This window comes from Aulostomus chinensis, chromosome 17, assembly GCF_037954235.1.
Source record: "Aulostomus chinensis isolate RoL2024-O1b breed Wild chromosome 17, RoL_Achi_v1.0, whole genome shotgun sequence".
Lineage (NCBI taxonomy): Eukaryota > Metazoa > Chordata > Actinopteri > Syngnathiformes > Aulostomidae > Aulostomus > Aulostomus chinensis.
Genome location: NC_141336.1, coordinates 9,979,802 through 10,006,607, shown reverse-complemented (window position 1 = coordinate 10,006,607; position 26,806 = coordinate 9,979,802). Strand labels below are relative to the sequence as shown.

At 40.7% G+C, this 26,806-nt stretch overlaps 2 protein-coding genes and 1 long non-coding RNA gene across 5 annotated transcripts in view; 1 reads left to right on the top strand and 2 right to left on the bottom strand.

Annotated features, from left to right (window-relative positions):
- The window catches only part of trip11 (thyroid hormone receptor interactor 11), a 28,650-nt gene extending 8,824 nt beyond the window's left edge, over positions 1–19,826 (bottom strand). The window contains exons 1-18 of the mRNA XM_086182341.1: positions 19,224–19,826; positions 16,965–17,041; positions 16,126–16,236; positions 13,987–14,289; positions 13,802–13,870; positions 13,545–13,710; positions 13,030–13,356; positions 12,326–12,366; positions 12,139–12,237; positions 11,475–11,678; positions 7,750–10,773; positions 7,515–7,655; positions 6,603–6,796; positions 5,515–5,678; positions 3,962–4,065; positions 3,729–3,828; positions 3,000–3,081; positions 2,610–2,724 (exon numbers count right to left, since the gene is read on the bottom strand). Of these exons, the coding sequence (XP_086038467.1) occupies positions 2,610–2,724; positions 3,000–3,081; positions 3,729–3,828; positions 3,962–4,065; positions 5,515–5,678; positions 6,603–6,796; positions 7,515–7,655; positions 7,750–10,773; positions 11,475–11,678; positions 12,139–12,237; positions 12,326–12,366; positions 13,030–13,356; positions 13,545–13,710; positions 13,802–13,870; positions 13,987–14,289; positions 16,126–16,236; positions 16,965–17,041; positions 19,224–19,362 (5,460 nt within the window). The 5' untranslated portion in view covers positions 19,363–19,826. The remainder of the gene's footprint in view (positions 1–2,609; positions 2,725–2,999; positions 3,082–3,728; positions 3,829–3,961; positions 4,066–5,514; positions 5,679–6,602; positions 6,797–7,514; positions 7,656–7,749; positions 10,774–11,474; positions 11,679–12,138; positions 12,238–12,325; positions 12,367–13,029; positions 13,357–13,544; positions 13,711–13,801; positions 13,871–13,986; positions 14,290–16,125; positions 16,237–16,964; positions 17,042–19,223) is intronic.
- On the top strand, positions 13,566–17,168 carry LOC147246221 (uncharacterized). Of its 2 annotated transcripts, none has more exons than XR_015109725.1 (3): positions 13,566–13,718; positions 13,820–13,877; positions 13,962–17,168. It is a non-coding gene; the product is annotated as an uncharacterized LOC147246221 (long non-coding RNA). The 2 variants fall into 2 exon arrangements; XR_015109724.1 differs by having other exon boundaries at positions 13,566–13,747.
- A 1,162-nt stretch (positions 19,827–20,988) lies between the features above and the next one.
- Positions 20,989–26,738, bottom strand: golga5 (golgin A5). 2 transcript variants are annotated; one of them, XM_086183260.1, is made up of 13 exons: positions 26,553–26,738; positions 25,530–26,183; positions 25,080–25,274; positions 24,777–24,996; positions 24,567–24,690; positions 24,218–24,421; positions 23,810–23,980; positions 22,372–22,500; positions 22,173–22,271; positions 21,823–22,045; positions 21,623–21,722; positions 21,472–21,535; positions 20,989–21,371 (listed from the first exon to the last, which is right to left on the bottom strand). In XM_086183260.1, exons 2-13 carry the CDS (start codon positions 26,173–26,175, stop codon positions 21,285–21,287), a joined length of 2,262 nt encoding a protein of 753 aa, XP_086039386.1. In that variant the 5' UTR covers positions 26,176–26,183; positions 26,553–26,738; the 3' UTR covers positions 20,989–21,284. The 2 variants fall into 2 exon arrangements, with proteins under 2 accessions (XP_086039386.1, XP_086039387.1); XM_086183261.1 differs by having other exon boundaries at positions 20,989–21,263.
- Positions 26,739–26,806: the final 68 nt, after the last annotated feature.

Genomic DNA, 26,806 nt, shown 5'->3' with positions numbered 1-26,806 from the left:
ATGCACTTCGACTGTTACCATCACTGATGTGGGCTAAAAAGGAGCTAGAGGAGGGATAGCTGCTACAATGAGGTAGTTTCTGAGAAAATCTTCAGGCACTTGGCTGCTCTAAATGTGAGTTGACTGGAAAATTTAAAAAGCATAAACGAGAGATGAGGGAGAGATTAAAAAAAAGTGGAACGATCTCCAACACAATAAAAAGAAGTCTTCGGAGGAGTTGTAATCGCATTTGCCCCTTGCGCAGTATCTGTTTTCCTTTAAGAGTGTTGGGTAACATACTTTGGAATCATTGGATGGAGTCCCGCAGGGCTCTTGCCAGAAGTTCTGGACAAGCAAAGGCTTTCTCTTTCGGGGCTGAGCTCTGACTCGATTTTCAGGGGCAGCTGGAGATAAAAGTAACTGTTGGGAGTTCAAATTTTAGGGGTGTCTGTTGTCTCTTAAGTCTTGTCCTAATGAATGCACTTTAAAGAGGAACCAGTCCGGTAAGTGAAATGTAACTGCCAGAGTTCTGGATTATGATACATTTAAACTAAACTAATAGTGTACCTTCTATGTTGAGTAGTACAGTAGGGGTGACAACTGAGCACAAATAGTCCAGCTTTGGGAAGTTCATAACATAGGTTACAGTTTGGGCCACAAAACTGCCAATTTCACTGTCGCATTACTGTAGTATTAAAAAAAAAGTTTATTTTGTTTAGCACTAGAGCTTTAGACCAGAGGGTTTTTGTAAGTTACAAAGTAAGATTGACTTTTTCCATGAGAGCCAGACTTGGAATAGTTCAGCACTTCAGCACCCCATTCAATTTTGTTTCCATCCGAGAAAATGACGGCATTCCTGATCGACTCACTAGTTGTGGACAATCTTCCCTGGTTTGATTGCCGACTGTACACCACCAGTAAAGCCACAGTAGATATTCTCCTCTCTTGGCTTGGGCCTTTTCTGTTCGTTAAAAGATACACACCCCATCTGTTCCTGTCAGAGCTTTCCAGCCAGCTACTACTGTTCATTTTTTAATTTACTTTATCCACATTGTAATTTTTGGGGCTTTTCTTTTTTGGAGGTCACACAATTGATGGTGTAAACGATGGATGCACCTGGAATTGTGGCAGCAGCTCTTAGAAAAAGAATGTCACAATAAAAAAAAAATCAAATTCCCAGTCACATCCTGGTTATCACTGTAGTATGCTGCATGCTGTATACGGCTCTTTCATAATTTTACAGCAACAGAGTGAAATACAGTTCATCTAAGAGTTGAACAAGTTGAAAGTTAAAACATAGAAACATATTAACAGGTTATTGCATGAGACAAATGTACAAAATAGAAAGGTATTATTAATTTGATCTCCATCTCCTACAGCAGAAACGATAAGAGCATCCTCTCAACAAGCTATGCGCATTTATGCACAACACTTCATTTATTGATAATTTAAACCTCCAACAAGACAGAGTGAAGCAGTTGTCCTACTTTCATTTATGTACTGTGTGTTCTATTGATGTTTGTCAGATTTAATGTAAAGATCGGAGAGGCTACTAAAGTGCTTATAAATGTGTCCATGCAGGCAGTAATGTCCCTGCCACAAATACGAACACATTGCTTTCTGCTTTTGGTTTAATTTCTATTCCATATCACCAACAACCAGAATGCAGATTTTATACTTGTTAATTCACAAGAAAAATGTAAAACATAAATAACGTATATTTGTGAAGTTTTTTTTTGTTTTTTTTTAAATAAAATTAGTCAAATAAAGGCTTAGAAGGAGGGTCAAATATATGTGATGATCTGTGTTCCTTGGCTTAGTCGAATTGACAGTTCGTTTTGGTGAACAGCTATGTGGTGCTTCACTTTCAAAGTTGCTGCCACAAGGAATTGTGGGATGGCATTATCTCCTGTCCTTTTGCAAAGTATGGTGTAGTTTGTGCATTTGACCTCATTTTGAACACACCCATGGAGAGAGGTTTTGAGGCATTCCTTTGGTTGGGCTACATATAATTGTTCTTACACGTCAGCTAGTCTCAGTCATGTTTCACACTGTTGAGAAACATTAGAGCTAATCAAAAAACGAAGGGTTTCCATGTCTCATTGTGTACATTTACTCTTTCAAACAAGCATAAACATGTTAGTGAAATTGAGGGAGTTTTCTCTTTTGAATTTTAACATTTCCATCATCCTTTTCTAATTCGATACAAACATTAGTTTCACTGCTTGTCTCTGCATTTCTTTCATCATTCTTACAGAAGCAGAGCTTATTCCACACTTACACTTTATGAAGGTGCAAGACATACAAGGTAGCAAAGGATGGAGGGGTGTTTTGTTCCATCGAGGGAAGAGCAGGAGTCATGTCACGAATGCATGCACCTCTTATGGGGATGAGATCATATTGATCATCAAGTTCCTTGATTACTTTTCAGTTTTCCCTGAAATAGGCTGTCTGAATGTAGTTCCATGTAACACACTAGTAGATCTTTACATTCCTGGTACAAAGCTTGTATTTTTGTGTGTATTAGTTTGGTGATACATATAGTTATTCCCAGTAGGGCATAAAGACGCAAAACATTGCTCATTGTGACTTGTGCTGTCATTGCACAACAAAAGAAGAAAATCTCTCACCTTGTCAACATCTTCTCGGCTCAGTCCGAGGACATTTCCCATGAGTCTCAGCACATCAGTGCGCTTCGTTTTCGGTGTGTGAAAGTATCCCAGGAACAGATTACGCATTAGGACTCTTTGAAGAGAACAGTATGAGCAGCAACATATGATTTAATTTCAGTCTTACAGCAGGAGGCCTCAAAACATTTCTTCTGAAGATGCATGAATTAGAATCAAATTTAAATGTATCAGTTTTAAAGTTTTTGTCAACTTTTGTTTCTGAGCTCATCATTTCAATCCCTTGAATCAGTAGAGGATTTTTCTGAGAAAAACCGTATGACTTCAAAAATCCTGGGTTCACTTAGTCCAATTACGAAATCTAAAATCTAACCCAGACAAGACTGAACTTACTTGTCTATCTTCCCCTCAGTGCTGTTCAGAAGGTTCATTAGTTTTTTCTGCACTTCTTCCAACATCTCCTGTCTCACATCCACTGCAAAGACCGTGCACACACGCACACACACACACACACACACACACACACACACACACACATTAAAAAAAAAATATATATATATACATATATAAACATCAGTATTTTATCATAGCTAGTCAACTATAAATAGAAACAAGTCCATTTTCCATAGCTGAGTAAATGGAAATAAAATATAGGGCATTAGGTCTAGACAAAACCAGAGAGGGAAGAAAAAAAAGAGCAGTCTGAGAATGAGCTGTAATGTAAAGTCCATATCACAACACTGAAAACTGAAGCATGTGAAACACAAAAATTATCTAATCACTGTAGTTTCAACTAGATTTTTTCTGGTTTCAAATACTGATAACATATACAAACGTATCTTTCTCCCAGGCCTATATTTGTGATAAAGAGGCTGCCTTGCCACTAAAGTCAATAAAGGATGGCAGATGTCTTCCATAAAACCTTAAAATAGAAGACCAGAACTGGTCTTTAGGTATCAGACATGGAACAGCTTAAAAGATATTTATTTCATTAAGTGGAAGGCCTAAATGTAGGCTTTAGTTTGAAATGACTTTTGTCTGACATTCTAATCATTTCCTTGTGCAAACTTGTTATAAAGGGGGAAAGATCCTCAAAAGTACATGTGGTGAAATGTACCTCACCTTGTTTTTTCAGCTCCTCAATTTGCTCCTCCTTCAGATCCAGCTGATCGGTGAGGCGAGATGCTGACTCTAGAGCAGCTGTGGCCTCATCAAGGTTGATCTGAGAACCGAGTAAACCAACAGTTATTTTGGCTTGCATACAACTGTGATACTAGCATCAGGAAGATGAATGCCATATTGTTATATTAAAAATTAAGTTACTCGTTTGACCAGTTTTCAGATTGTTGGTCTACCTGAAGGGCAGATGCTTGGTCTTCCAGCCTCTGAGCTTTCTTTCTCCACTCTTCCTTCTCCTTTGTGAGCTTCTCAAGCTCTGCTGAGTACATGGCTTTCTCCTCTGAATGGAACCAGAGAATTATTTTTTTTTAATTTTTTACAGAGGAAAGGAATGAAAAGTAGCAATTAATTGTAACAGTTAACCAGATATGCAGGAGATAAAAGACTAAGACGCATTATATTACAAAAAAAACCCTGCAGAACAACCCTCAACAAAACAGCAAAACCCCAAGTACCGTATTTTCCACACTATAAGGCGCACCTAAAAGCCTTTAATTTTCTCAAAAAATGGCAGTGCACCTTATAATCCGATGCGCCTTATATATGGATCAATATTGGTTAATTATGGCTACCATAGTCAGGGGGCGTCGCCAAAGTAACAGCGGTAAAAACAGGAAAGGGGAATTCCAGTCAAACACCACCTGTGTGTGTATAAAGACCCCAAAATGGCACCTTTCAAGAGACACGCTTACGACGCAGAGTTCAAACTCAAGGCTATCAGTCACGCAGCTACCGGTACGTACAGTACCGTATTGTGAATGCACTAACTTGTTTTGGGAGTGAATGGAGTTGTCAGAACATTGGTTTGTATTATATTAATAAAGTTTGACTGACTGACTTATCTGACTGTTTTGTTGACATTCCCTTTAGCTCCATCTAGTAGATGCATAACGCAACCCCAGCCACTACAGTAGTTTCTATTCTATGCGCCTTATAATGCGGTGCGCCCTATATATGAAAACAGTTTTAAAATAGGCCATTCGTTGTTGCGCCTTATAATCCGATGCGCCTTATAGTGCGGAAAATATGGTAAACCTTCAGTAAGATGATTCGAGATCAATAAATAAATGGTTGATTGTCTGATTCCCAAACAAATAAAGTTTAAATGCCAAATTAGGGTGTACAATAGATGTGATGTGAGAAGGGAAATGGTTCCAAATTTTTGTGTTCAAAGTGCAGAAAAAAGGTTCTTAACCATCCATTTTCTACAGCTTATCCTGTTAAGGGTTACGGGGGGCTGGAGCCTATCCCAGCTGCCTTCGGGCGAGAGGTGGGGTTCACCCTGGACAGGACGCCAATCCACTGCAGGGCCAACATATATAGCCAACAACCTTTCGCTCTCACAGTCACACCTATGGTCAATTTATTATTAATTTTATCCAATTAGCCTAGTCCCCACTTGCATGTCTTTTGATTGTGGGAGGAAGCCAGAATACTTGGAGAGAACCCACGCAGGCACAGGGAGAACATGCAAACTCCACACAGAAAAACCTTGTGCTCGAGCCAGGGCTCAGACCCGGAATCCTCTTGCTGTGAGGGGACAGTGCTAACTACTGCACCACCGTGCTGCCCCACCTTTAACAATAGTTATGTTGTAAGATGCAACAGGCATCATGGATAATAAGACATTCGATTGTAAGACTGGCATAAATTACCAATCATCACAAAGTTGTTTCAAAGACTGAAAGTGTGAAGTCAGAACAGTAATGTGTTTAAGCAACCAACTTGCCTTGTTGGAACTGTTCCAGCACCATCTGCAGGTTGGAGAGTGAAACTGCATACTGGTTGACCTGCTCCTGGGAGGTTGTGAGTTTGGTGAGGGCATCGTCCCTTTGCTTCATCACTCCACTCAGTTGCTCCTGCAGCGACTCAACTTGCATGCTAGCCTGTTGGCTGGTGTAAAGTAGCAGAAAGATGCAGGAAGAATCCTTTTAACAATTACCCCCCCCCCCCCCCCCAAAAAAAAACTGTGCAAGACAGCTGACTGCTCCAAATAGAAGTAACAGAAAACTGAACATGTTGCCTACTGGACAAACTGTTTCACAATCCATCCATTTTCTACCACTTATCCTGTCAAGGGTCACGGGGGTGCTGGAGCCTATCCCCGCAGCCTTTGGCTGAGAGGTGGGGTTCACCTTGCAAACTATACACAGAAAAAACCTGTGCCTTCTTCCTGTAAGGCGACAGTGCTAACTACTGCACCACCATGCCGACCTTTTCAAAGACTCATTAAATGTAATCAATGAGTATGAACTGATTCTGGATCTGTTTTTACTGAATGGAGAATTTCTTGAGCCGGGGCTCGAACCTGGAACCTTCTTGCTGTGAGGAGACAGTGCTAACCCCTGCACCACCGTGCCACCCCAGTTTAACAATACTATCATACTATCACTGCAATAACAATAGTATCAAAATACCAAGGTTCTGTGGTAATCAATGTATTTGATCAATGATACATCAGAATATATCTCCTTAATAGGGCAAAAAGCAGGATTTACGTATATCTATTCAACTTATTGTGGTGTCAGTTTTACAGCATTTGACAACTGAGAAGAAACAATGTGCAAAAAAGTGTGTAGTGCCTCAGTGCGTAGTACCTCTTTGATACAAATTTTATGGTATACTTCAAGGACTTGGTCTACCCTATGAACCAGCCAAGTGCTAACAACCTTCCTCAGATCATTTTACTATCACTAACTAACTAACTTTAGCCAAACTTGAACCAATCACTTGAACAATGTATGACCTTTTGGTTCAATAAGGCCTTTTATCTATGTATACCAGTGCACTATTATTCTAGTTTTAGTTTATGCTGACCTTGCATTCTCCACAGCACTAGAGGATGTGGCGAGTCTCTCATCCAGCAGGGCCACCCTCCTTCGCAGCTCTGTTTCCCTGTCCTCTGCAGCAACAGCTTCTCTCGTGTATGACTCCTCGATCTCCAAGAGATGGTTACGCAACCTTTCCAGCTCCAAATTGAGACGCTGTTCTTTGTCCCTCATATGCTGCAGCTATGACCAAGAGAAATTCCATATCACAAATATCAGAATACCAGAGCAACTATAATTGCATACTTTCCACAGACTTGAGTGTGTCCCCAAGATTTTAACATGAAGTATTTTCACTTGGCAGTTCTAGTTGATAAGCAATCATATGTTCATCTGGCAAATCAAAATGTAGAATGGAATTCATATTCCATATTTTTACAGGGCATTAGTGGAAAACCTACCAATGAAATCAGACAGGCTATCTGGAATCTGCAGAGTACATAAATCAAACAAGGCAAGAAAATAGTGTTTCCTTATGATTTGCCCCAAATTGGAAAGGGCTCTTCCTGTGCCCATGCTCAACCCTCCACAATGACTATGTATAAGCAAAACATAAACTTAAGACGCATATTCCTTATACGCTGTGTACAAAGAACACTCCTGAGCCAAGACATTGCATATCCCACATCCTCATCAGAAAATGATAAATTCTGAAAAAGACAAAAATTCAACTGGGATTTAATGCTCACAAGACCCTTGCAAAATTTCAGAAAATTGTAATTTCTGGAATATTTTTGTTGAAAGCTTAATGTAGCCAGTGTAACAGTGGATGGAAACTGTACTTGTAATTACAGACATGTTGCAAAATAGTTGCCCAAGTATCTGAATATTCCTACACGTCAGTCATGTTGCTGATAAAAAAGGACATTAGAAATAACAGAGTCATAGCCAGCCTTCATACCTCACTCTGTAGTGAGGTGGTATCCATTTGCTTCTGCTTAAGTGCCATCATCACCTGATCCCTCTCCTGCTGGAAAGCCAAAGCTTTCTCTTGCATGGACTTTATTTCATTCAGGAGTTGATTGAGCTCACCAGACTTTCCCTGGATCACACCATCAAGAGAGCAAATCATAGCAAGGTTAACAGTCAAATTTGCAAGTGTGAATATAGATTCTACTGAATAATTGTGATCTGACCTGCTCCTTGTCCTTGAGCATCTTCTCCATAGTTGCAGCTTTATCAGTAATTGCACTAAGCTCAAACTCCTTCTCCCTGAGCAAAAGCGACACCTGCATGTTGGTTTCTTGCAATGCTCTGAACTCTGACTCTTTCTCTCGAGAGCGTGCAGCCACCAGTTCGTTCTCATCTTTAAGTGTTTTTGCATCCAATTCCAGAATAAGAGCACGTTCTTTCAGGTTGGTCACAGCCTGCTTCAGCACCTCGTTATCGTTCTCTCGGTTACGTAGTGTCTCACTTATTTGAACCAGTTGGTCTCCTTTGGTTTTGATGAGCAAGTCTTTTTCTCTGACAGACCTATGTAGTGCTTCTAGCCTATCTTGGACCTGCTGAACCTCTGCTGCTTGACTCCTCTGCTCACTCTCAGAGGCAGCTGCTGAGTTGGCGAGCCGGTGATTGTTCTCCTTTAGAGTCCTGATCATGTTATCCCTCTCAACCAACTGTGCTTGCAATGACACAAGATCTTCCTGCAGCTTCAAGCTATTTACAGGTGAACCTGTCTGGTGACTTGGACCATGAATTGACAGAGAAGGCCCACTACACTGAACAGGTATGACTTCAGGAGCCTGTTGGACACTGTCCAGTTTACCCAGCAGGAAATCTTTGGTAGTGCTGAGCTGGCTAATGGTCTGCTGGACCTGAGCTAGTTCCTGACTCAGGCTTCCCAGCTTCTTTTCCTTCTGCTCATAGCTCTGGATCAGTTTTGTGTAGTCTACTGACAGTTTGGAGCTGCAGTCACTGTCAGCAGACACCTGACCCTGCAGTTTGATCAGCTCCTCCTGCAGCTGTGCCGACTCATGCTGCATGTTCTTAATGGTGGTGATCACCTGCTGCTTCCACTCCTCCATCTTCTTCACTTGCTGCTTAAGTGTATCTCGCTCCTGCAGCAGCTCTTCAAATTGGTTGCTGCTAACACCTCCAGAGCCAGCACCAGGTTCTCCACCCGAGGACTGCAGGACAGTCACCAAAGTTTGGCACTTCTGGGTCAGAGCATCAATCTCTATGTCTTTCTCCCTGATGATGCGGGAAAGGTTTTGGATAGTCTCCTTGAACATCTCTTGGCTTCCTGAAGGGTCACTCATGTTGGAAAGTCTTTGGTTCTCCTGCTGCAACTTCAAAAGGGCTGCCTCCTTCCCTGCCATAATATCCATGAGACGGTGGTGGTCAGAACGCAGCTGGCTGTTCTCCCTGGTCTTCTCATTGAGCACAGCTAGAACTTGCTCCCTCTCCACAGCATAGGCCTGCAGCTGCTGCTGCAGGAATATGACATCCTGGCTGTGGCCATTGCCTCCACCCATAGAGATTCTTACATGAAGTGCCTGGATCTCCAGATCTTTCTGGAGAATCATCTGGGACAGTTTGCCTACTTCATCACGAGACACTACCAGCTGGTCCAGCTGCCTGGTTAGTGAGAGGTTCTTTTCATTCAGCTGGCTGATTTCAGTCTCTTTTTCCTTGATACCCTTCACCAGTTTTGCTATTTCAACCTTAGATAAGTCATGCTTTTCATTGCCATTTTCCTGATTTAGTGACTGAGTCTTATCTTCCTGCAGTATGACCTCTCCCTCCATGGGTGGAGAATCAGCGCAGCTGTCACCAAGCCTACCGACCATCTCCTGAAGTCGGGCTATCTCTTCATCTCTGGCATGGATGAGTCTGTCATAATTGAGTGTTGTCTGCTGATGGCGGGCCTGAGCCTGCTCAAGCTCACTTTGCTGAACCTGGAGGGACTGCTGTGACAAAAGGAGAGAAGCTTGCTGTTCCTCCATAGTTTGTCTCAGAGTCTGAACCTCCTCATCCAGGCTGTTCCTGGAGGATTTGAGTTGAGTGATCTCAGTCTCCAGTTCTGTGATGATGTCCAGAGTCCTGGGTTCAGCAAGAGGTTGAGGTCTGCTCTGCTGATCCCTGATTCGGTCAATCTCTTCTTTCAAATGGCTGTTCTCCTCCTTCATACCCCCTAGCTGTTTATCCTTCTCTTCTAGTGCCTGTCTGAGAAATTCAGCTTCTTTCGTTGCAACTGAAATGCTGTTCTCAAGCTCCAGCTGTAGATCTGCAGCATTTTGTTTTATGGTTTCCACAAAGACATCCTTCTCTTGCAGCAAATCTGTCAGCTGCTTCTGTCCTGCAACTGTGATTGAAAGCATCTCATTAGTATCCCTGTGGTCAGATGCCAACTGCTCCATATCTCTCCTCAACTGAGCTATTTCCATATCTTTCTCCTGGTTCAGTTTGATGGCGCGCTCGTGGTCTGTTTGTAAGGCTGAGGCATCCATGGAGCGTGATCGAGTCAAGTCATCTATAGTCTGCTGGTACTGTTTAGCTTGGTCTGTTAGTGACCTTTCAGCCTGCCTTATTTCAACTTCAAGCTGATTTTTCTCCAGTTTCAGGGCTTCAATACGGGTGTCTTTTTCCAGCACTATCCTATTCAGAGCTGTCTGACTTTCCTTCATCTGCATGCTAAATTCATCCATTTTACTCTGAGCCTGTTGATACTCCTCCTTTAACCTCCTGTTCTCCATCTTTGACTCATAGTCCTCTGACATCACCTTCTCCTGATAGCTCCTCATCTCATTCAATTCTCTCTTGAGGCCTGACAGCTCCCTCTCCTTTCCTGCCAGTGCATCTTTAGTCCTCTGTATCTCTGTTCCTCTCTCCCCTGTCTGAGTCGGCGCTTCTTTGGTGGCCTGCTCCTCTCTCTCTTTCTTCAGCTCAGAGATTTCTCTCAGTGCCTCCCTGCTCTGCTCCTGTGCATGTCGCAGTTTTTCTTTCAGCTCCTTCACAGTTCTCTCCAACTGCTGTTTGACCATGTGCAGGTCATTGAGGGTGAAAGCACTCTGGCTTATTTTCTCTCTTTGGGTCTCAAGCTCTAGCTCCAGTGCCCTGTTTTGGTCTTTGGTTGTGTTGTGCTCTGTAGTCAGTCTTGACACCTCTGCTTCAGCCTCCCTCAGCTGTCCAGAAAGTTGCTCCTTCACCGAGATCATATGCTGGAGAAAGAAAAAAAAAGAAATACAAGTTATAACAGCTTTTTATTAGTGTGCTGTGTAGTTAAGGTTGTTTCCGTATCTATTTAATATTTCATACCTTTTAAATTCTCCTTTTGGGCAGAGTTAGGTAGGCAATCTATTCTGTCAGTTTAACGTTGCCACAATTAATAAGTTTTATTTGAAGTCACAAGTGCATGGGATGATAATTCCCACCATATTGTTGTTTGCACTAAGAGTTTATACCAGGTCCTGGATCTTTTATGAGAGGATTATTTCTGCCCATGACTCAACAAATTGGGGGACACCAAGATCAGAGTGTGTTTATTGTATGTCATGGGTTTCATAATATTGAGGTTGGTAATAATAAGAGGTTGGTGTGTCATATTTTCAGAGGCTAACTAACAGCCATTTTGTACAAGTTTTAAACATGGCTGTTAATGCTGATCTCTTTAAACAATAACTGTACAGTTTCAATATTCAAGAGTTCCTGTTATAATCAGAAAGTTGAAGATAAAAAGATTCCTAAAAATGTTATTGTGTAATTGTTTCAAGTTCCTACACAAAAGGGGGGTCATTCCTCCAATATTTTTTACAAGATAAAACCATCATTAATCCCATAAAAAGGAAACAGGAATTTTTCAGAAATATGATGGATAAAGCAGATACATGTGTCCCAAAAATGCAAGACTGACCAGTCATACCTGTGTTGCTTCCTGGTTCTGCTGGTCAAGTTCCTCCAACTCAGACATCAGGGTGTCACGTTCCTCCTCAGTGGCTCTCAGGGCTTTTTCTCTTCTCTCCAACTCTGCCTCCAAGTCTTCTTGTGACTCATAGTTGGCAGGTTCACCTCTACTATTGCTGACTATCTGCTCATCTGCCACTCTCAGTCTTTCTTGCATATCAAGCTGTGAAACAAAGGTGACAAAAAGTAGTATTTGCATTGCTGGAATCCTTCTATATGATTCAATAGTACTCAGTTAATTATATACATTGTTTCTATTTGTAAAAGGGTTCAGGATAATAAACATTTGAATAAAATGTAAACATGCCAGATTGTAGCAAAAGGGTAATTTATTCCTGTAGTCCCTTGGCAGGTTAATATAACATAATCAGGCAGCCAGCGAGTGACAGTTAACTCCTTTTAGTAAAATGAATTCAATATGTAACTTGAGCAATCAACACTGCTTGTCTGGAAATGTATTTATATAATTTCAGTTTTTTTTCTGTACATGTCACAAATCATCTATTTTCTTTAAAGAAAAGGACATATACACATGCAGCACACAGTACTTTAGCCAATAAAAGTTGTATTATATTCAAGGCACACTAAGGTTAAAATTAAATAACTAAATTAACTAGACAAACCTTTTCTTGTACCAGGAGCTCCTTTTCTTGCCTCAACATTCCAATGATGGTGTTCAGTTCCAAGATATCCGCATGCTCAACTTCTTCCTTCAGTTCTGCCTGATGGACAAACATTTACTTTAGAAACATTGTTAAAAATGAAAAACTAACACTTCACATCAAAGATTTTGAATTTGTGTTTTCAAACCTCAGCCAGGCTTTTCAGTTTCACGATTTCATTTTCTGCAGCTGGAAATAACAAGTCTTCATTAATATGTAGAATAATATCAAAAGCAAACTATGACACAGCAACCCTTCGATGGCACTTGAATTACAAAGTTAGAATGCGCTTATACAGTACATAGCATATTGCTGCCAATGACAGATTTTGGTTTGCTCATTTTCATTTTAAGAGAAACTTTTCTTGGTTCTAAGTTTGAAACTAAGAAGCTGAGCAAATAGTAAAAATTTAGTTTAGTCAAAACGGCAAGAAAAAGTAGTTATACTTAGTCAAGTCAATATTATTTATATAGCGCCAAATCACAACAAAAGTTATCTCATGACATTTTACAAGTAGAGCAGGTCTAGCACCACACTCCAATGAATTTACACCCAACAATTCTCCGCAAGCAGGCACATCCTGCAACAGCAGCAACAAAAACCTTTCTTTTTACAGGCAGGAATGTAGAGCAGATCCAGGCTCAATGGGGACGGCCTTCTGCTTTGACCGGTTGGGGGGAAAGAGAGCAGGAGAGCGGGGCAGAGACAAAGACGGATAATGGAGAAAGATAGATATACAGAAGGAAAGAGAGGGGTAGAGATAAAGAGGGAGAGAAAGAGGAAGGGACTGATGGACAGACGGGGACAGGAATAGGTGACAGAACTTAGTATATTATCATGTTGGCATTATACCTGCAAGGTTCTTTCTCAACCCTTGGATCTCATGGTCTAGCTGGACTTTTTGCAAAGCCTTCTCCTCCTGCTCTTGTACTCTAGTCTGCAGCTCAGTGACTGAAGCCTGCAGCCGCGTGTAATTATGCAGCAGCCCAGCATTCTCTTCCTGGGCATCATCTTTCTCTATCTGCAGTGAGGCTTGTCTCCTCTGAGACTCCTCCAGACTAGCAGACAGCTCAGACAGCTGCTTCTCCCGTTGCTCAGCGGCTTCTTGAAGGGACCGGATGGTTTTCTCAAGTTCGGGTATTTTATCAGTGTCTGAGGAAGAACTGCCTTGAACACCACCTGTGGGAAAGATGTGAAGAAGGGAACTTATTCTGCTGTGGTAGGGGTAGTGTAGCAGTAAAGTAAATACATATTAATTTCAGTCTGTGGAAATCCACCCTCAGTGTTTTTGGTATTACAGCTGAATTTCATTGTCTGTCACAAGCTTGTATTATGACATAAAAATCATGAATAAACATTTGGCTAACCACTCTGAAACTGTTCCTCCAGTTCTTCTATCCTCTCCTCATACTCGGTTAACTCATCTCTGTGTCGCCGAGTGATGTCTGACATCTTCTGCCGCTGGGCATCCTGCAGAGCAGCCAGTTCATGCTGGTGTTCATCCACCTCGCAGCTCATCTCATCTCGCAGCTCCTATCAAGGTTACAGCCTCCGAGTCATTATTGTCAATGTGAGTTGTGCTCACTAACTTTTTTAAATGTCAAATGAAATGCAATAAATGTACCTTTATTGTTTGCTGAAGTTTGAGAATCTCCCCCTGGTCTGAATTACCGGCCCCTGCTGCTGCCGATGCCTGAATGGTAAAAAATAAAAACAATTATAAATATGATCAAGTTCAAGCTGATTTTTCTGGTGAGTTTATGTTAATGCTCCTACTCTCCAAGTTCAACAGATCCTCATTATCATTACCTGAGACATTCGCCTCCAATGTGACACCTCCGCCTCCAGACGCATAACTTCAACTGACAGCCGGTTGATCTCCTGCTGAGACGAGATGACATCACTGAGGTCCATTTCGTCACCGTGGAAGCCCTGATGAGACCCTGTTGGGTGTGATAGGAAAGTGGAAGCAGAGGAGGAGGTGGTGGTAGAAGAACTGGTGGTGACAGGTAGCGATGTAGGGCTGACTGAGACTGATTGGGTTGAATGCTGCAGCTTCTGGACTTCTTCTTGCAGGCCACTTTGCCGAGCTTTGAAATGACTGATCTCCACCTGGGAAGACACAGACAAAACTTAAAATATTTTTATACTGTCACTGGTCTCACATTCATATTGCTGACACATGGTTGATGCATCTTATACCCCTTTCACATTGAAACACGAAGGTCAAAGTGGGTTTTTGTACCCGTGTTTGCTCAGTATTAGAGCGCATTCAAGCTTCCAGCAGACATGGGTCTGAACTCCTGCTGTGAGGGCTGCATGCATGTGTTTTTCTCTCGTGCTAACAAAGTCATCATTACACAAAAAAGTGCTCCGTGTCTGAAAATGCAATGATGTTCCTATAAATCACCGTGCCCTGTACGGGTCCAGGAATCTGCTACCGGATCTCATCTTCACTGCAGATGGCGAGCAGCAAGCAGACTTCACAATCTTGCCAGTGCGCTCCCATGATCAATAAAAAGATGTGAAGATCGCGATACAAGTTGTGTATAAACACAGTCACACTTGCGCAGTTCACGTTAGGGTTCCCCATTGGTGGGAGTTCTCAAGCATAGATTAATTCACGTAAGATCATTCACATGTAAATTGTTAGAAAAAAAAAAAGAGTGAAATAGAGTCTCAGGGACATCAACAGGACGACTGATTTGACGGCAGAGGCCAAAACTTTATTGAGAGATGAGTGAGCAGCTCTCGCAGCGCAGCCCAATTTTATTTATTTATTAATTTTCCCGGAGCTTCCACAATGACAGCCTGACAGGCGGCACAGTGACAAAATCAGAATGCGACAGGGTGGTCGCATGAAATCTGAGACAACGCGGGGTGCCTTTTTCACACTGCTGGCAAGTCGAGCAGAGCCGAGGCGGGACACCCGCGTTGCTTGGAGGGTTGGTGGACACGGGTCAAAATGCCGAGTCGACCCTTTCAGAGTGCCCAAACACCCGTGTTCACGTGTTCACCCGTGTTTTTGGTGCAGTGTGAAAGGGGCTTTACAGTATACAAAAAAGAATCAGACTGCAGTACATCCAGCATGAATATTCATGCTATCTGTTTGATTTGACTTGATGAACTGACTTGTGCTTCAAACATATATCAATGGTTAAATAATCATGTTGAACATTTCATGTGGCCAACTGCACCTATTACAACCTCCTAAAGAGCTGCAGATGCATCAGGGATACTTACATCTGAAACCCAATTGTACAAAATCCAATAAAGGTCATATATGTACATTTTTTGCTTGTCATCTCTTGATAATGGGTTAATCATTCATTATGTGAGACAACTAATATAGCCTCAAGATAGCCAGTTAACTATCTGGATATCAGTCTTTGCTAATTCTTCGAAAACAAAGTACTTTTGAGATAATGAGGTAAAGGAACCAAAAGCAAAAGATTAATTAAAGATAATGAGTAAATCCATAATCACACAATAACAATCATCATTAGATAAATTTACCCACCATGCAATGAAATAAATTCATCTATTGACACACCATAACAATTTTCATAATGTCAAGATGGCGACCTAAATTACCATATCATCACAAGATAACGACCTTCATTTTGTCCGGATGACAAGATGATTACCCATTATCACAAGGTGATGGCATTAAAATTCAGCCTCTCTTTGCTTTTGTATACTGATAAGCTGCCATGACTGACAAGAGCAAAAAACACTTCTACTAAATAGTAAAAAGCCAACTTACCATCATGGCAAGGTTTCTATGAAAGTGTAGTAGGCTATCAAAATTACCATGTGTTTTGAAATTCCATGCACAGATGTTGTATTCCAGATGGCATGTGTCATTAATCTATTTATAGTTTTCATCTCTCCACTCTTGGAGGATGTTAAATGCAAGTGTCATTTTATTGCTTTAACTGTGCTTACATCCTTCTGTTGCAGAAGGGTTCTGTAGTCTGCAGACTGTCGTTTAATCTGGATCTCTGATGCCTCAAACTTCTCTTCTAACTCTGCATGGAGCTTCTTTAACCTGTCATACTGCAACAAAAAAGGATGAGAGTCAGTCAGTTACAGGAAAAATTTGACTTGCCCAACAAAATTTGGTGTACATGGTCAGGTACAAAGCAAGAACCCTGTACAGGAACTTGTAGCCAGCCAGTGAAAGGAAAAATGTCACCATTTTCTTTATCTTACTTATCACAAACAGATCCCATGATAGGACAAACATGCTAGCCAGACACACAAAGTCAAGACTTTCCTGTTTTGTTTGTGACACTAATCCCATTACTTTATTCTGAACACTATACTCTTTAATAAGCATGTTTTATCAAAGCATAGCAACTGTTAAGAACAATAAATGGTGTGTTTTTGCCAAGAGAGAACACACATTTGACCGTGAATATTTCCGGCAGCAGGATGTTTCATCGAGTTAACCCAATTTGTTTTTTATCTGTCTTTCTATATTAAAGTCAGCACAAGCAATTTTAGGATGAGTGAGCACCTTGGATTACAATTTAAATCATGCACCCTAAGCTTTCTTGAGATACACACAGAAACTAATGTGCTTGTACAGATGATACAGTACATAACAAATAACATTGAAAATGGCTGTATTCCATTTGGCTGTGTCTGTTTTAGAGCCTCAATACATCAGTGAGCCACCACTGTTATCAAGTTACTCAGGTTTTTCCTGCTTGGACAAGTCGAACACCCAGAAAATCATATGGTTTATCTTTGCCTTTGAGAAAGTAAACAAAGAATGTAACCTCGGATTTCTGAGTGGCAAATGCAGCCTCAACTTCAGCCAACTTGCAATTGGACACCTGCAGTTCTGTGGCAGCATCTGTAGTTGCATTAAAAAGAAATAGATTCACAATTACAGGCATAAAGACAGTGACAATATCATCTCACAATCTCACACAAGAAAAACTTTAAGGCTATTCATCAAGTATTATCACCATAAGACAGATACGTACAAGATTAATTCATATTTATGATAATGTGGATTTCCAACATTTGAAATAAAATTTTCAATGTATCTTAAACAGAACCTGGACTAGACTTCTTTTTATTCCTGCAGTATGAATTAGTCATAACCAGATCTACCTCATCAAGCTCACATGACAAAGAAACAAGTTCTTGTTCTGAAATTGCTTTATCACTTACTTCCTATGTTCTTCAGATGGATACCACATTGAGATTTAATTATCACTTGTGATAGAAAATTTTTGACATAAAACTTATAGTCTCTGCACTATGATTTCTTTAAATGCTCATGGTAGCAGCAACCCATGCCAATCCATACATTCGTGTACTTTAAAATTAAGAATAATATTCAAAAAGGAAATAACAGATTCGAAATTTAACATGACTCAATTTAAATCCAAAGCCAAAAACAAAGCCTGCAATTTGTTTCATTTATTCACCCTGGTCCTGATCAAAGTAATATAAAATTTGGTTTCTGCCAATAGAATGTTCCAGTCTTTTACTAATATTTTCGTGGATTACACAGCTTCCCAGGACCAACTTCGAGTGTATTATAATCAATAAAATAAATCCAGTGTATGAGTGTAATCATTGAGTAGCTTTGCTTTGAGAAATATTAATTTCTCCTTCATGTTTTTAAAATGTGTTTAAGTAAAGTAACCAAAAATTCAGTCCCAAATCCAAATATGCCTCATTTTCTGTCATTAACAAAATAAATTGTTGTATTGAAGAAAGTACCAGCCTTTTTGCCTGAAAGACAAACGATCAATTATCTTAGTCATTATATTTCTTTCAACTGACTTATCAGTTTGATGCAGCTCTATGTAAGAGATTAAGTTAAATAAAATGGTCAGATTCCTTAAAAATGCTATAAATGGCACAAATTCAAATATCTGAGATAAGATCAGGGAATCCTCACTCCTCAATGCTGCCTTCAGACTGTTACCTAAGTTTCAGAAAATGTGTGATTATGTTTTTAAACCTTTTATACTTTTATTCTAAAACTCAACTTCATACACATCTGTTTCCTTCAAATAAAAATATTTGAATTTGTTTAAGACAAAAATCCGTAATCAAAAAATCAATTTGACATATGAAGTTTAACCAAAGCATGTTTAAAAGACAAAACTAGAATTTTTTTTCATCATATTTTTGAGGACCAAAACACTTTGGGCACAGCTATAAAATTCTGAGGCTGAGAGCTGCACTGCTGGTGAAAGAATTTTGGGATGCAGAGCTTTAAGAAGTATTCACTCATTCAAGTTCAACAGAGGAGCTCTAGGAAGGTGGGTTTGGTGTGGAACATTTACGTGTTCTTACTAATCCATACAACAGGAATATTTTGAAACAAAATGTTTAACTGTCATTAATTTGTAGGACTTCATGACAAACATTCCTTCATTCTCAAATGAGTTGGGCAACAAGTGTCAATGATAGAGTAGTTTTTAAAGATTTGGTTTTTCTACAGTTGTTTTGACATTTGTTGAAAGGAAGAATTTCTGAGGCAGCAAGACCTTATTTAGGAGTCTACATTTCTACATGCCAATATAAATGGCAAGGCTGTTAGTTTGGGGTTTTTTGTGCGTGTTAGTCAATGTCTCCTCTGAAGCATAAGCTTATCTCAGTGTCTGATTTGATGACAGTTGAATATGTAACAATCTTCATGAAGCAACACACCTAAAATACAAAGCAGCAGCCACTTTTCTGCATATGTCTCACATATTCTTGAGCTGATACTCTACATTTTACATTATTTTAGAGATTCCTGAAGATTGATGTTTTTTTTTTAATCTGTTAATGACAGTAGAAGGTCTTGAAGTTCTCCACAACACCAATAACTCGGTATTTAATGACACTAGATACACAAGGTACCCATGATGGGTGTTTTATTAGAAGGTAGACGAAGAAGCAATCAACTAATGATAACGAGTTTAAGTGTACAAAGTTTATTTGTTTGAATCAGCGGGACAAGAGTGTTGTCTGTGTAACTGAAAATTGAGTCTTGCTTGCTGTGTGGTGATGTGGCGACAAACACTTACCCCCTACTTCTTCCACTCCTTCCAATAACATGTCTTTGGTAAAGTTTGATATCTGTCCCGTGAAAGAAGACAGGCTCCCGCCGACCTGGCCTAGGGACTGACCAAGGCCGGAGCCGAGACCACCCAACCACGATGACATTTTCAGGTGGGATAAAAACAAACAAAAACAAAGGGAGGACAAGGAGGGCTAGCCTAGCTTTGATTTGACAACTGATGAAGTTAGCTTGGTCATTAAAGCTGAACTCTACAACCCATAGACAGTACAAACTTCAAATTCCACGTTGTTCTTCGGTCTCAAAAAAGGTTCGAACTCCCATACGCTCACTTAACTTAGCTCAAACATCGGCTAATAACAGCTGATCAGTCGCCTGAGGTATTTTGATAACCTATGCTAGCCTGGCGACATTATATCGCAGCTAATGCCTTAGACGGCGGCATTGTGCTGGAGACTGTGTCACCCGCGGTATATCAAAATGATAGGTTTTTGGTTTTTTTGCAGTTTTTAGGCGGTCTAAACGATTCGGCTACCGGAATAAAGTGCCACCTCAGATGCAGCCATTATTAGCTCGGCTACAGCGCTAGCTGTCAGGTTTGACGTGGACACAGCGCACGACCGCAGTGCATTGTGGGATGCTGGAGGAAAAACAATTTAAAGGCGCATCAGGAGTTTTGAAGCCCACGAAACACATATTGTCTTACGCGCATTTAATGAGCTTTTGTTTGTGTTAATGATAATGGCTTGAAATTTTGTCTTTTCAGTAATAAATTTTGTTTCTTCAGTAATTTTGCTTCGATAAAAATATATGAGTTTATAAAAATTGTCACGTTAGTACTTTTAAACACAAAAATAAGTTCTACTTAAATCCATTAAAACAGCAAAATCAAAACATCCATTGGATTATTTAAAGTGTCGTCATCATCAGCAGCAGCACTAGGATTTTGTTTTACCTGCTGGCCTCCTCTTATCAAAGGGCTGCCTTTGAACATGTTTACTGCTATAATATATATTTTGTACTGTTTGTGTCTCCACACTATTTTATATTATGCACATGAATTATGCTTCAACTGCATAATACAAATAATTTTGGTTTAAATTAACTTAAACTCACAATGCTTCATTGCTTAGCACACCCTTCTAGGGTAACTCAGTGACTAAAAGTGTCCTCAAATCCTGATAAAAAAAATCAATTCTTTTCTTTTATTAATAACACCACAGAGGCTAATTTTTTTTAACAAACTTAATAGCTCTTACATAGAAAATTGCATCACTCCTACTTGCTACCATTAATATGTATAATGCACCTTTGCATGATAAACACTATAAAACTTTCTTTTGCAGTCACTTTTTTTTTACACTTTTCTTTCTCCTGTCTTTATTGTTGTCTTTCAGTACTTCTTTTCATGTATTGCACATACATTTGTGTTCCTATCGATGATCTTGTTCTGTAGATCAGCTCATCTGCTTTTTGACATTCTTTGACTTTTAACAGAACAATTTCCTTTATAGGGTCACTAAAATTTTGTCTTCTATGTTATTTCAAGTTAACTTCGTCATTCAATAAAGTTCATGGGACATTTGAAAGACAGATTATTTTTTTTTAAACGGTAGTGAAAATGGATCCGAATTTTATTCTACAACATGGGTCATGCCACACTGGTGAGACCTCTATGACAGAATTGACGGATACTTTCTCATAAGTGTTCAAGTTTTATGGCCAACAGTGTCCTTAAAACAGCATCAAAATTTTACAAAAGTGCCAGAATATGTTGTTTCTTTTAGTTTATTAAAACTTTTACAATGTTAAATACAATCTCTGAGTAGGAGATACGAAGAATAGTTGGGGGATCATTTTTTATTTCAATATCCATTCATCACCACCAATACATTAAGAGTTTTCAGCTATATATCACCGGTTGAACATGGAAAAATAAATCCAAGGAATTGCCTTTAATTGATAGCATATCTGTGCAAACAGGGATGTCCAGGTCCCAGAACCCATACTCCAGCAGTGTGTATCATCCAGACATAGAGGAAACATCCTAAAACAGTGAAATGTAAAATTAAAGATTTCTTCCATCCGGAGGGCCGTGGTGCATTTCAGGTGTGTACGTGAGTAAAACAATCATGACCCACAGATGCAGCACAGCCTGTGAAAATAGGTTGAAATATTATTTGTCCATTTCATTTACCCTTGTTCATTTTTTTTGGTAAAGTGATAGTGACAACAACTCTTAAAGAAATACTTACCATGTACAAGATAACAAAAACTCTGGCCATAGGGTAACGCCTCAAGAAGATCCCCAATCTTATGCTGAAATTATGAAAATATTTATATTACAATACAAATAATACAATCATAGCAAGTAATACTGAGGGAAAAACACTAACCAGGGTTTACCTGAAACGGTCAATGGTGCTGGCTGCCTTGCGCACTTTCCCGTACACGCCTGGAGTCTCCTGATCACTGAATAAGACTGGTGTGTTTCTTTGACGTGCCCCTGAAAGTCAGAACATGCAAAAAAATACATATCTTTAGTTCAGTCTTTCGGTCACCAAAACATATGCAATTGTGATCTAATGAACTGAAATTAGGCCCACCTGCTCCTTCGAGACTGCTCATGTTGATGGTGGGCCCTCCGCTCTGACCACCCTGGGCATTCTTCAGCTGCTGCTCCAAACGCTCCAGCTGGAAGACCAAGGAGCTTTTCTCTGTGCCCAGAGCCTCCAGCATGGTCTGCTTCTGGATCAGTGTCTCTGTCAACTGGTGGAGCCGATTCTCCAGCTCTGTTTGACTGCTGCTGCTCAGAGACTTGTTGGTCAACTGGAAAAGTAAAGAAGTATCATAATACATAGTAGATGGAAGATGTCTAGAATTTTTGCAAACATGCCAAACAGGAGCACTGATATAGAAATCATTAACACTTCTTCATGTGTAGGATGGAACTGACTTGATTCCTGAGTTTTTGGATTTCATCCTCTCGGTCCCTGACGCGACTCTGCAGGGTAGTTTTGGTCCGATGCTGCTCTTCTTCTATGTACTGCAGCTCCTATGATTTACAAGAATGGAAAATATTTCATAAAGTATAAATATTTGATAAAGCGATAATACATTGAATTTGAAGAATTCACATTATCATTCCATCGTACCTGTTTGTAGCGCTCAACTTCAGCTTCAAGTTCCTGCTTGACGCGGTTCTGTGAAACCTGTTGCTCCTGTAACTGCACCTGCTGCTCACGCCATGTCTCTGCCTCTGTTAGTGATTGACTTTCCAAATCCTGAGGAGAAAATATTTCTAACCTGTACAGGTGCATCACCAAACAAATCTCTGATCCTAGTAAATGACAACATTTGTACCAGGGTTACGCAAGCCTCTAAATTATCACCAACTTTTTTCCTGTGGCTGTATGCAGTAAAGCACAAACCAACCAAGACCAGACTTAATCAATGTGGTTTTGATAGTGCAACTATTCGTGATGACTAGGGCTGGGTACCTTTCAAAAATTTTTGGTACCGGTGCCAGTACCTTGATTTTGGTGCCGGTTGCAGTACGGTACTTTTTTCGGTAGCAATTTGATTTTAAAAAATGAGTGTAAAGAAAATTACATTACACCTTTCATTACATGTTTAGGTGTTTCATCAAATCTGATGTGTTGCCGTCTTTTGCCACGACATCCTTTTTGCAGATATTGCATCGCGCTCTATTGCCGTCGATTCCAATAAAATGGAGCCACACTTTTGACCGCGGTGGCATTTCTTCTCTTACTGTCTCTAGCGTCTCTCTCATACACATGCAGGTGACAAAACACACAGATGTGTAACACATGTTACCGGAAGCAAAGTATAATGTTCATTGGATGGTGAAGTCATGAACCGTCTTACTCTACCTCTCATTAGCAGTTAGGATATCAGGGTAAGCCAATCAAAGAGAGAGTAAGGCGGTGCCTTCCTCTACCATCCTAGACCACTCGTCGCCAGAGTTGCCACCGGCAGTATTATCAGAGCTTCGCTTTTTACCTTGCAAGTACTGAAAATTGGCACCGAAAAACACGGACATTTTCGGTGCCCGGTAGTACCGAGGCATTTTGGTCGGTGCTATTAAAGTATCGAAGTTCGGTACCCACCCCTAGTGATGACCAGGGTTTCATAAGCCCCGCTACTGCCCAACTGGGAACTGGTTGAGTCACCACAAACACACCTGCAAATGTCCAAAAAACCCACAATAAATAGATTATTTTTTTCATCAGAACATGGGCTGAAAATTTCCTGATGTCTTCTCCCTTAGCTAAACATTTGTGGGCTATATATGAATTATTCTGTATTACTTTGGGTATGTGTACCTAGTAACCATGAATGAGAACAGCCTTCACACAGGAGGAGGAATGATTGACTGACTGACCACTGTCTATGGTGCTGATACAGGCTGTCATTGCCCTCTTTGTCCCCACCCATGGGTGTGAGAAGAGGCTTAATAAACATGCAAATTATTCCAAACAATGTTTTTTTTATTGTTAATGAAGCAAACCAAGTAACTCCTCATCAGAGATGAATCCTTTCTTTCTCTTTTGCATACGCGCGTGCACGCACCTGTATTTCTGTTCGGAGCGTGAGCACTTGCCCCTGAAGTTTTTGAATCTCGTCCCTCTGTAGCTCCTTCTCATGACGTAGTTCCTCCATCTCAAGAGCCAGGGTTCCACTGCCATCCAGAACATCCAGACCAGAACCCTCTTTAAGACTGCTGATAAGCTTCTCTTTGGACTAAATAAAAAAAGCAAATAACAACAACAACAAAAAAACAGGAAACAACATGAACACAAAAGAGAGGTAATGATAAACAAAAAGAATACAAACATCCCAAAAAGGACACATTGAAAGGAGAAAGCAAAAATTAGGTATGATTACATAGTTAGCTTTAGCCTAGCAAAATTCAAATACATGCAAGTGATACCAGTGAAAATTGTGGTTCTGTTGAAGCCATGTGGCAGTCAACATTACTTGTAAGATGCGTGTGGCTTTGTGCTTATAGTCCTGTAACTCCAGCTTGGCTGTCTCAGCAGCAGATTTGGCACTCTTCAGCTGCTGTTGGAGGTCATCGACCCTGAGCTTCTCCTCTGCTGCTCGCTTCTCTGCTGTCATCACTGTCTCTGCCAGGGTCTGTCGCTCAGCCTCCAATCTGGACAGGCGGCCAGCATACTCGGTCTAGGCAAAAAATTCATCATTTTCAGTCTAGAATTGAGCTTTTCATTGAGCAAATAAAAAGAAATGGTATTTTACAAAAGCAAACCTTATAACTAAATGAGAGACGAGTTTCTTAACCATCATATTCATAGGAGAGATGATGCACCTGCATCTGCCGATAACTATCCTCTTCCCTCCTAACAGCTTGCTCAGTCTCACGCAGCCTTTCTTGCATTGTCTCCAGAGCTTGGGTGTGCATGCTGCTGCCTTCTGTGTGGTCTTGCATGATTCTAAAAACAGTACAGCTGAGTCTAAAACATTTCTTAAAAAAGCTGTATCTGATCACTACTTCAAAATATGATCGTAAAGATCTTACCTCAACTTTTCCTTCTGCGCCTCCTCAAGTGCGACACAGCGGGATTTCAGCAGCTGATCAGCCTCATCAAGTCTGATTTTCAGGACTGCAAGTTGACCATCTTTGGCAGAGAGGGCCTCTGTCAGGTCATCAACCTGTGACCGCAGTCCTCGCAACATCCGGTCATTCTGTGACAGGTCTGAATTCCACCTATCTGCACGTTGTCGGGCATCCCTTAGTTCTACAGGAGTAGATTAAAATCAGTAAAGAGATAAGTAAAAAAAGAGTAGACCACAGTTGGTCCTGTTCTGTCATTTCTCTTACCATCTTGCAAGTCTTTTGCTCTCTGGATTACTGAAGCCATTTCCTGGTTAAGCGAGGCCACTTCACTACGCAAGAGCTGGTTCTCCAAACGCAGGCTGGACAGGACCTGGCTCTGTGGCTCCCCTGTGGAAGGAGGCTCCAGTTTTCTGGCCTCCTGAGTGGCAGTTAGGCCGGAGTCTGAACTATCAGGCGTGTCTGTGACAGTGGACATGTTACCACACAGAAATGTAAATGCCAGAAATTCACTTGAAATGAGCAAATCTAGCTCTAATTGTAGCTTCTGTTGTTGCTTTCTGGCACTGTAAGTCACATTATTCGTCGCACTACAGGACAAAAACTGGGAACATCATATGGAGCAATCCAAGCAAATACTTGATGACACCATACATAAAACATTGGTAAATGCACTTAAGTATTCATTAATATCACAGTAGCCTCAAGGGTTCATACCTTGGCTTTGCTCTTTAGCAGAGCTCTCCTCTGATGTTTTGATGCTGTGAGCGGACAGTGAGCTGAGGCTTGAGGCCCGTGATACGCCATGGATTGAGGGGGGGGGTGTAGACGGGGCTGAGGGGATGATAGAGGGGGGAGGTGTTGCACTTTTGGAATCTGTAGCTGGGACTGACACTTTAGCAAATTCTCGTTTTGAGTCCCTTTTGTTTCCTGCTGGCGGGTCTGAGCTGTTCAAAAAGTCAAAAAGCATATCGTCATCCACATCCTGCTCACTCTTTCTGGGTCTCACAAAGCCAGAGGAGATCTTTGCAGGATTAGGAGCATCGCCTGCTGATGCAGGGGGGCTGATGGAAATGCTAGCTGTGGAAGCCACCGGAGTTGCATTAGTTTTCTTTATGTTGCTTGCTGCTGCAGAGATGTAGCTTGGTCCATGTTGGGAAGACTCAAAAACATGATGTGTTACAGCTGTATTGATCTTGTACCCTTCAGAGTTGTGTTCAGGTTCAACAGGTGTGTCTCCATCATAAAATGACGTGGAGGAGGATGGTCTAGACTCATTTTTGCTTAGAGCAGTAGCAGCTCCCTTGTCCATTTTGTTCAGGAAATCTTCAGCTTTCCCAGCAAAGTCAGCAAACCAAGACATTTTGCATTCTATTGGTGGAAAAAAGACAACTCAACAGAGAGAAGATTTGAACCCTGACCTGAGTTTGAAGCTTCACATAAAAGCACTTTAATGTGGACAGATATTTTTTTAATATGATATAATCTGTTAACATCAGAACAGGTGGAACTGAGTAGACATTAACCATTTCTTATAGCAAGTATACTAAGTTGATTTCTCAACAGTTAGCTCTGAACAGCCAAATGACAACAAACAGATGTTACAGGAGTCTTTAACAGCTTGTCTGCAAGTAGTATAAATCTAATGTAAACACAAATGGCTCAGGGTAAACTCCATATACGTTGAAGCTAAGTTTAGCTAGCTTAATAGCTCAGGGAAGCTACGTTACATTAGCTTACCGTTTGAAACGACGTCCAAATGCCAAAATGTCACAGCCTTCCTGGCTATCTCCAAGGTTTATCGGGTGAACATGAAAGGGGAAACTGGTCTGAATGATAATAGTCAAATTTCATCGTCTATGTACTAAGAGGTTGGCGATCTCAATACGTGGACCAGGAAGAAACTCTATAGCAAGGACCTCAAAACAGTGTGGCTTCGGCGGAGCCTGATCAAAAATAAACCAATTAACCTTCAAATTCACTCTACAACCTGG

What these genes read in the sequence shown, in the direction of transcription:
- golga5 (XM_086183260.1), bottom strand. Translation starts at nt 26,175, where the DNA reads ATGTCTTGGTTTGCTGACTTTGCTGGGAAAGCTGAAGATTTCCTGAAC. An exon ending in TGCTAAAGAGCAAAGCCAAG is followed by an intron (nt 25,275 to 25,529) that starts GTATGAACCCTT and finishes CCACTGTCACAG; the next exon opens with ACACGCCTGATAGTTCAGAC. An exon ending in TCCAAAAACTCAGGAATCAA is followed by an intron (nt 22,046 to 22,172) that starts GTCAGTTCCATC and finishes TTACTTTTCCAG; the next exon opens with TTGACCAACAAGTCTCTGAG.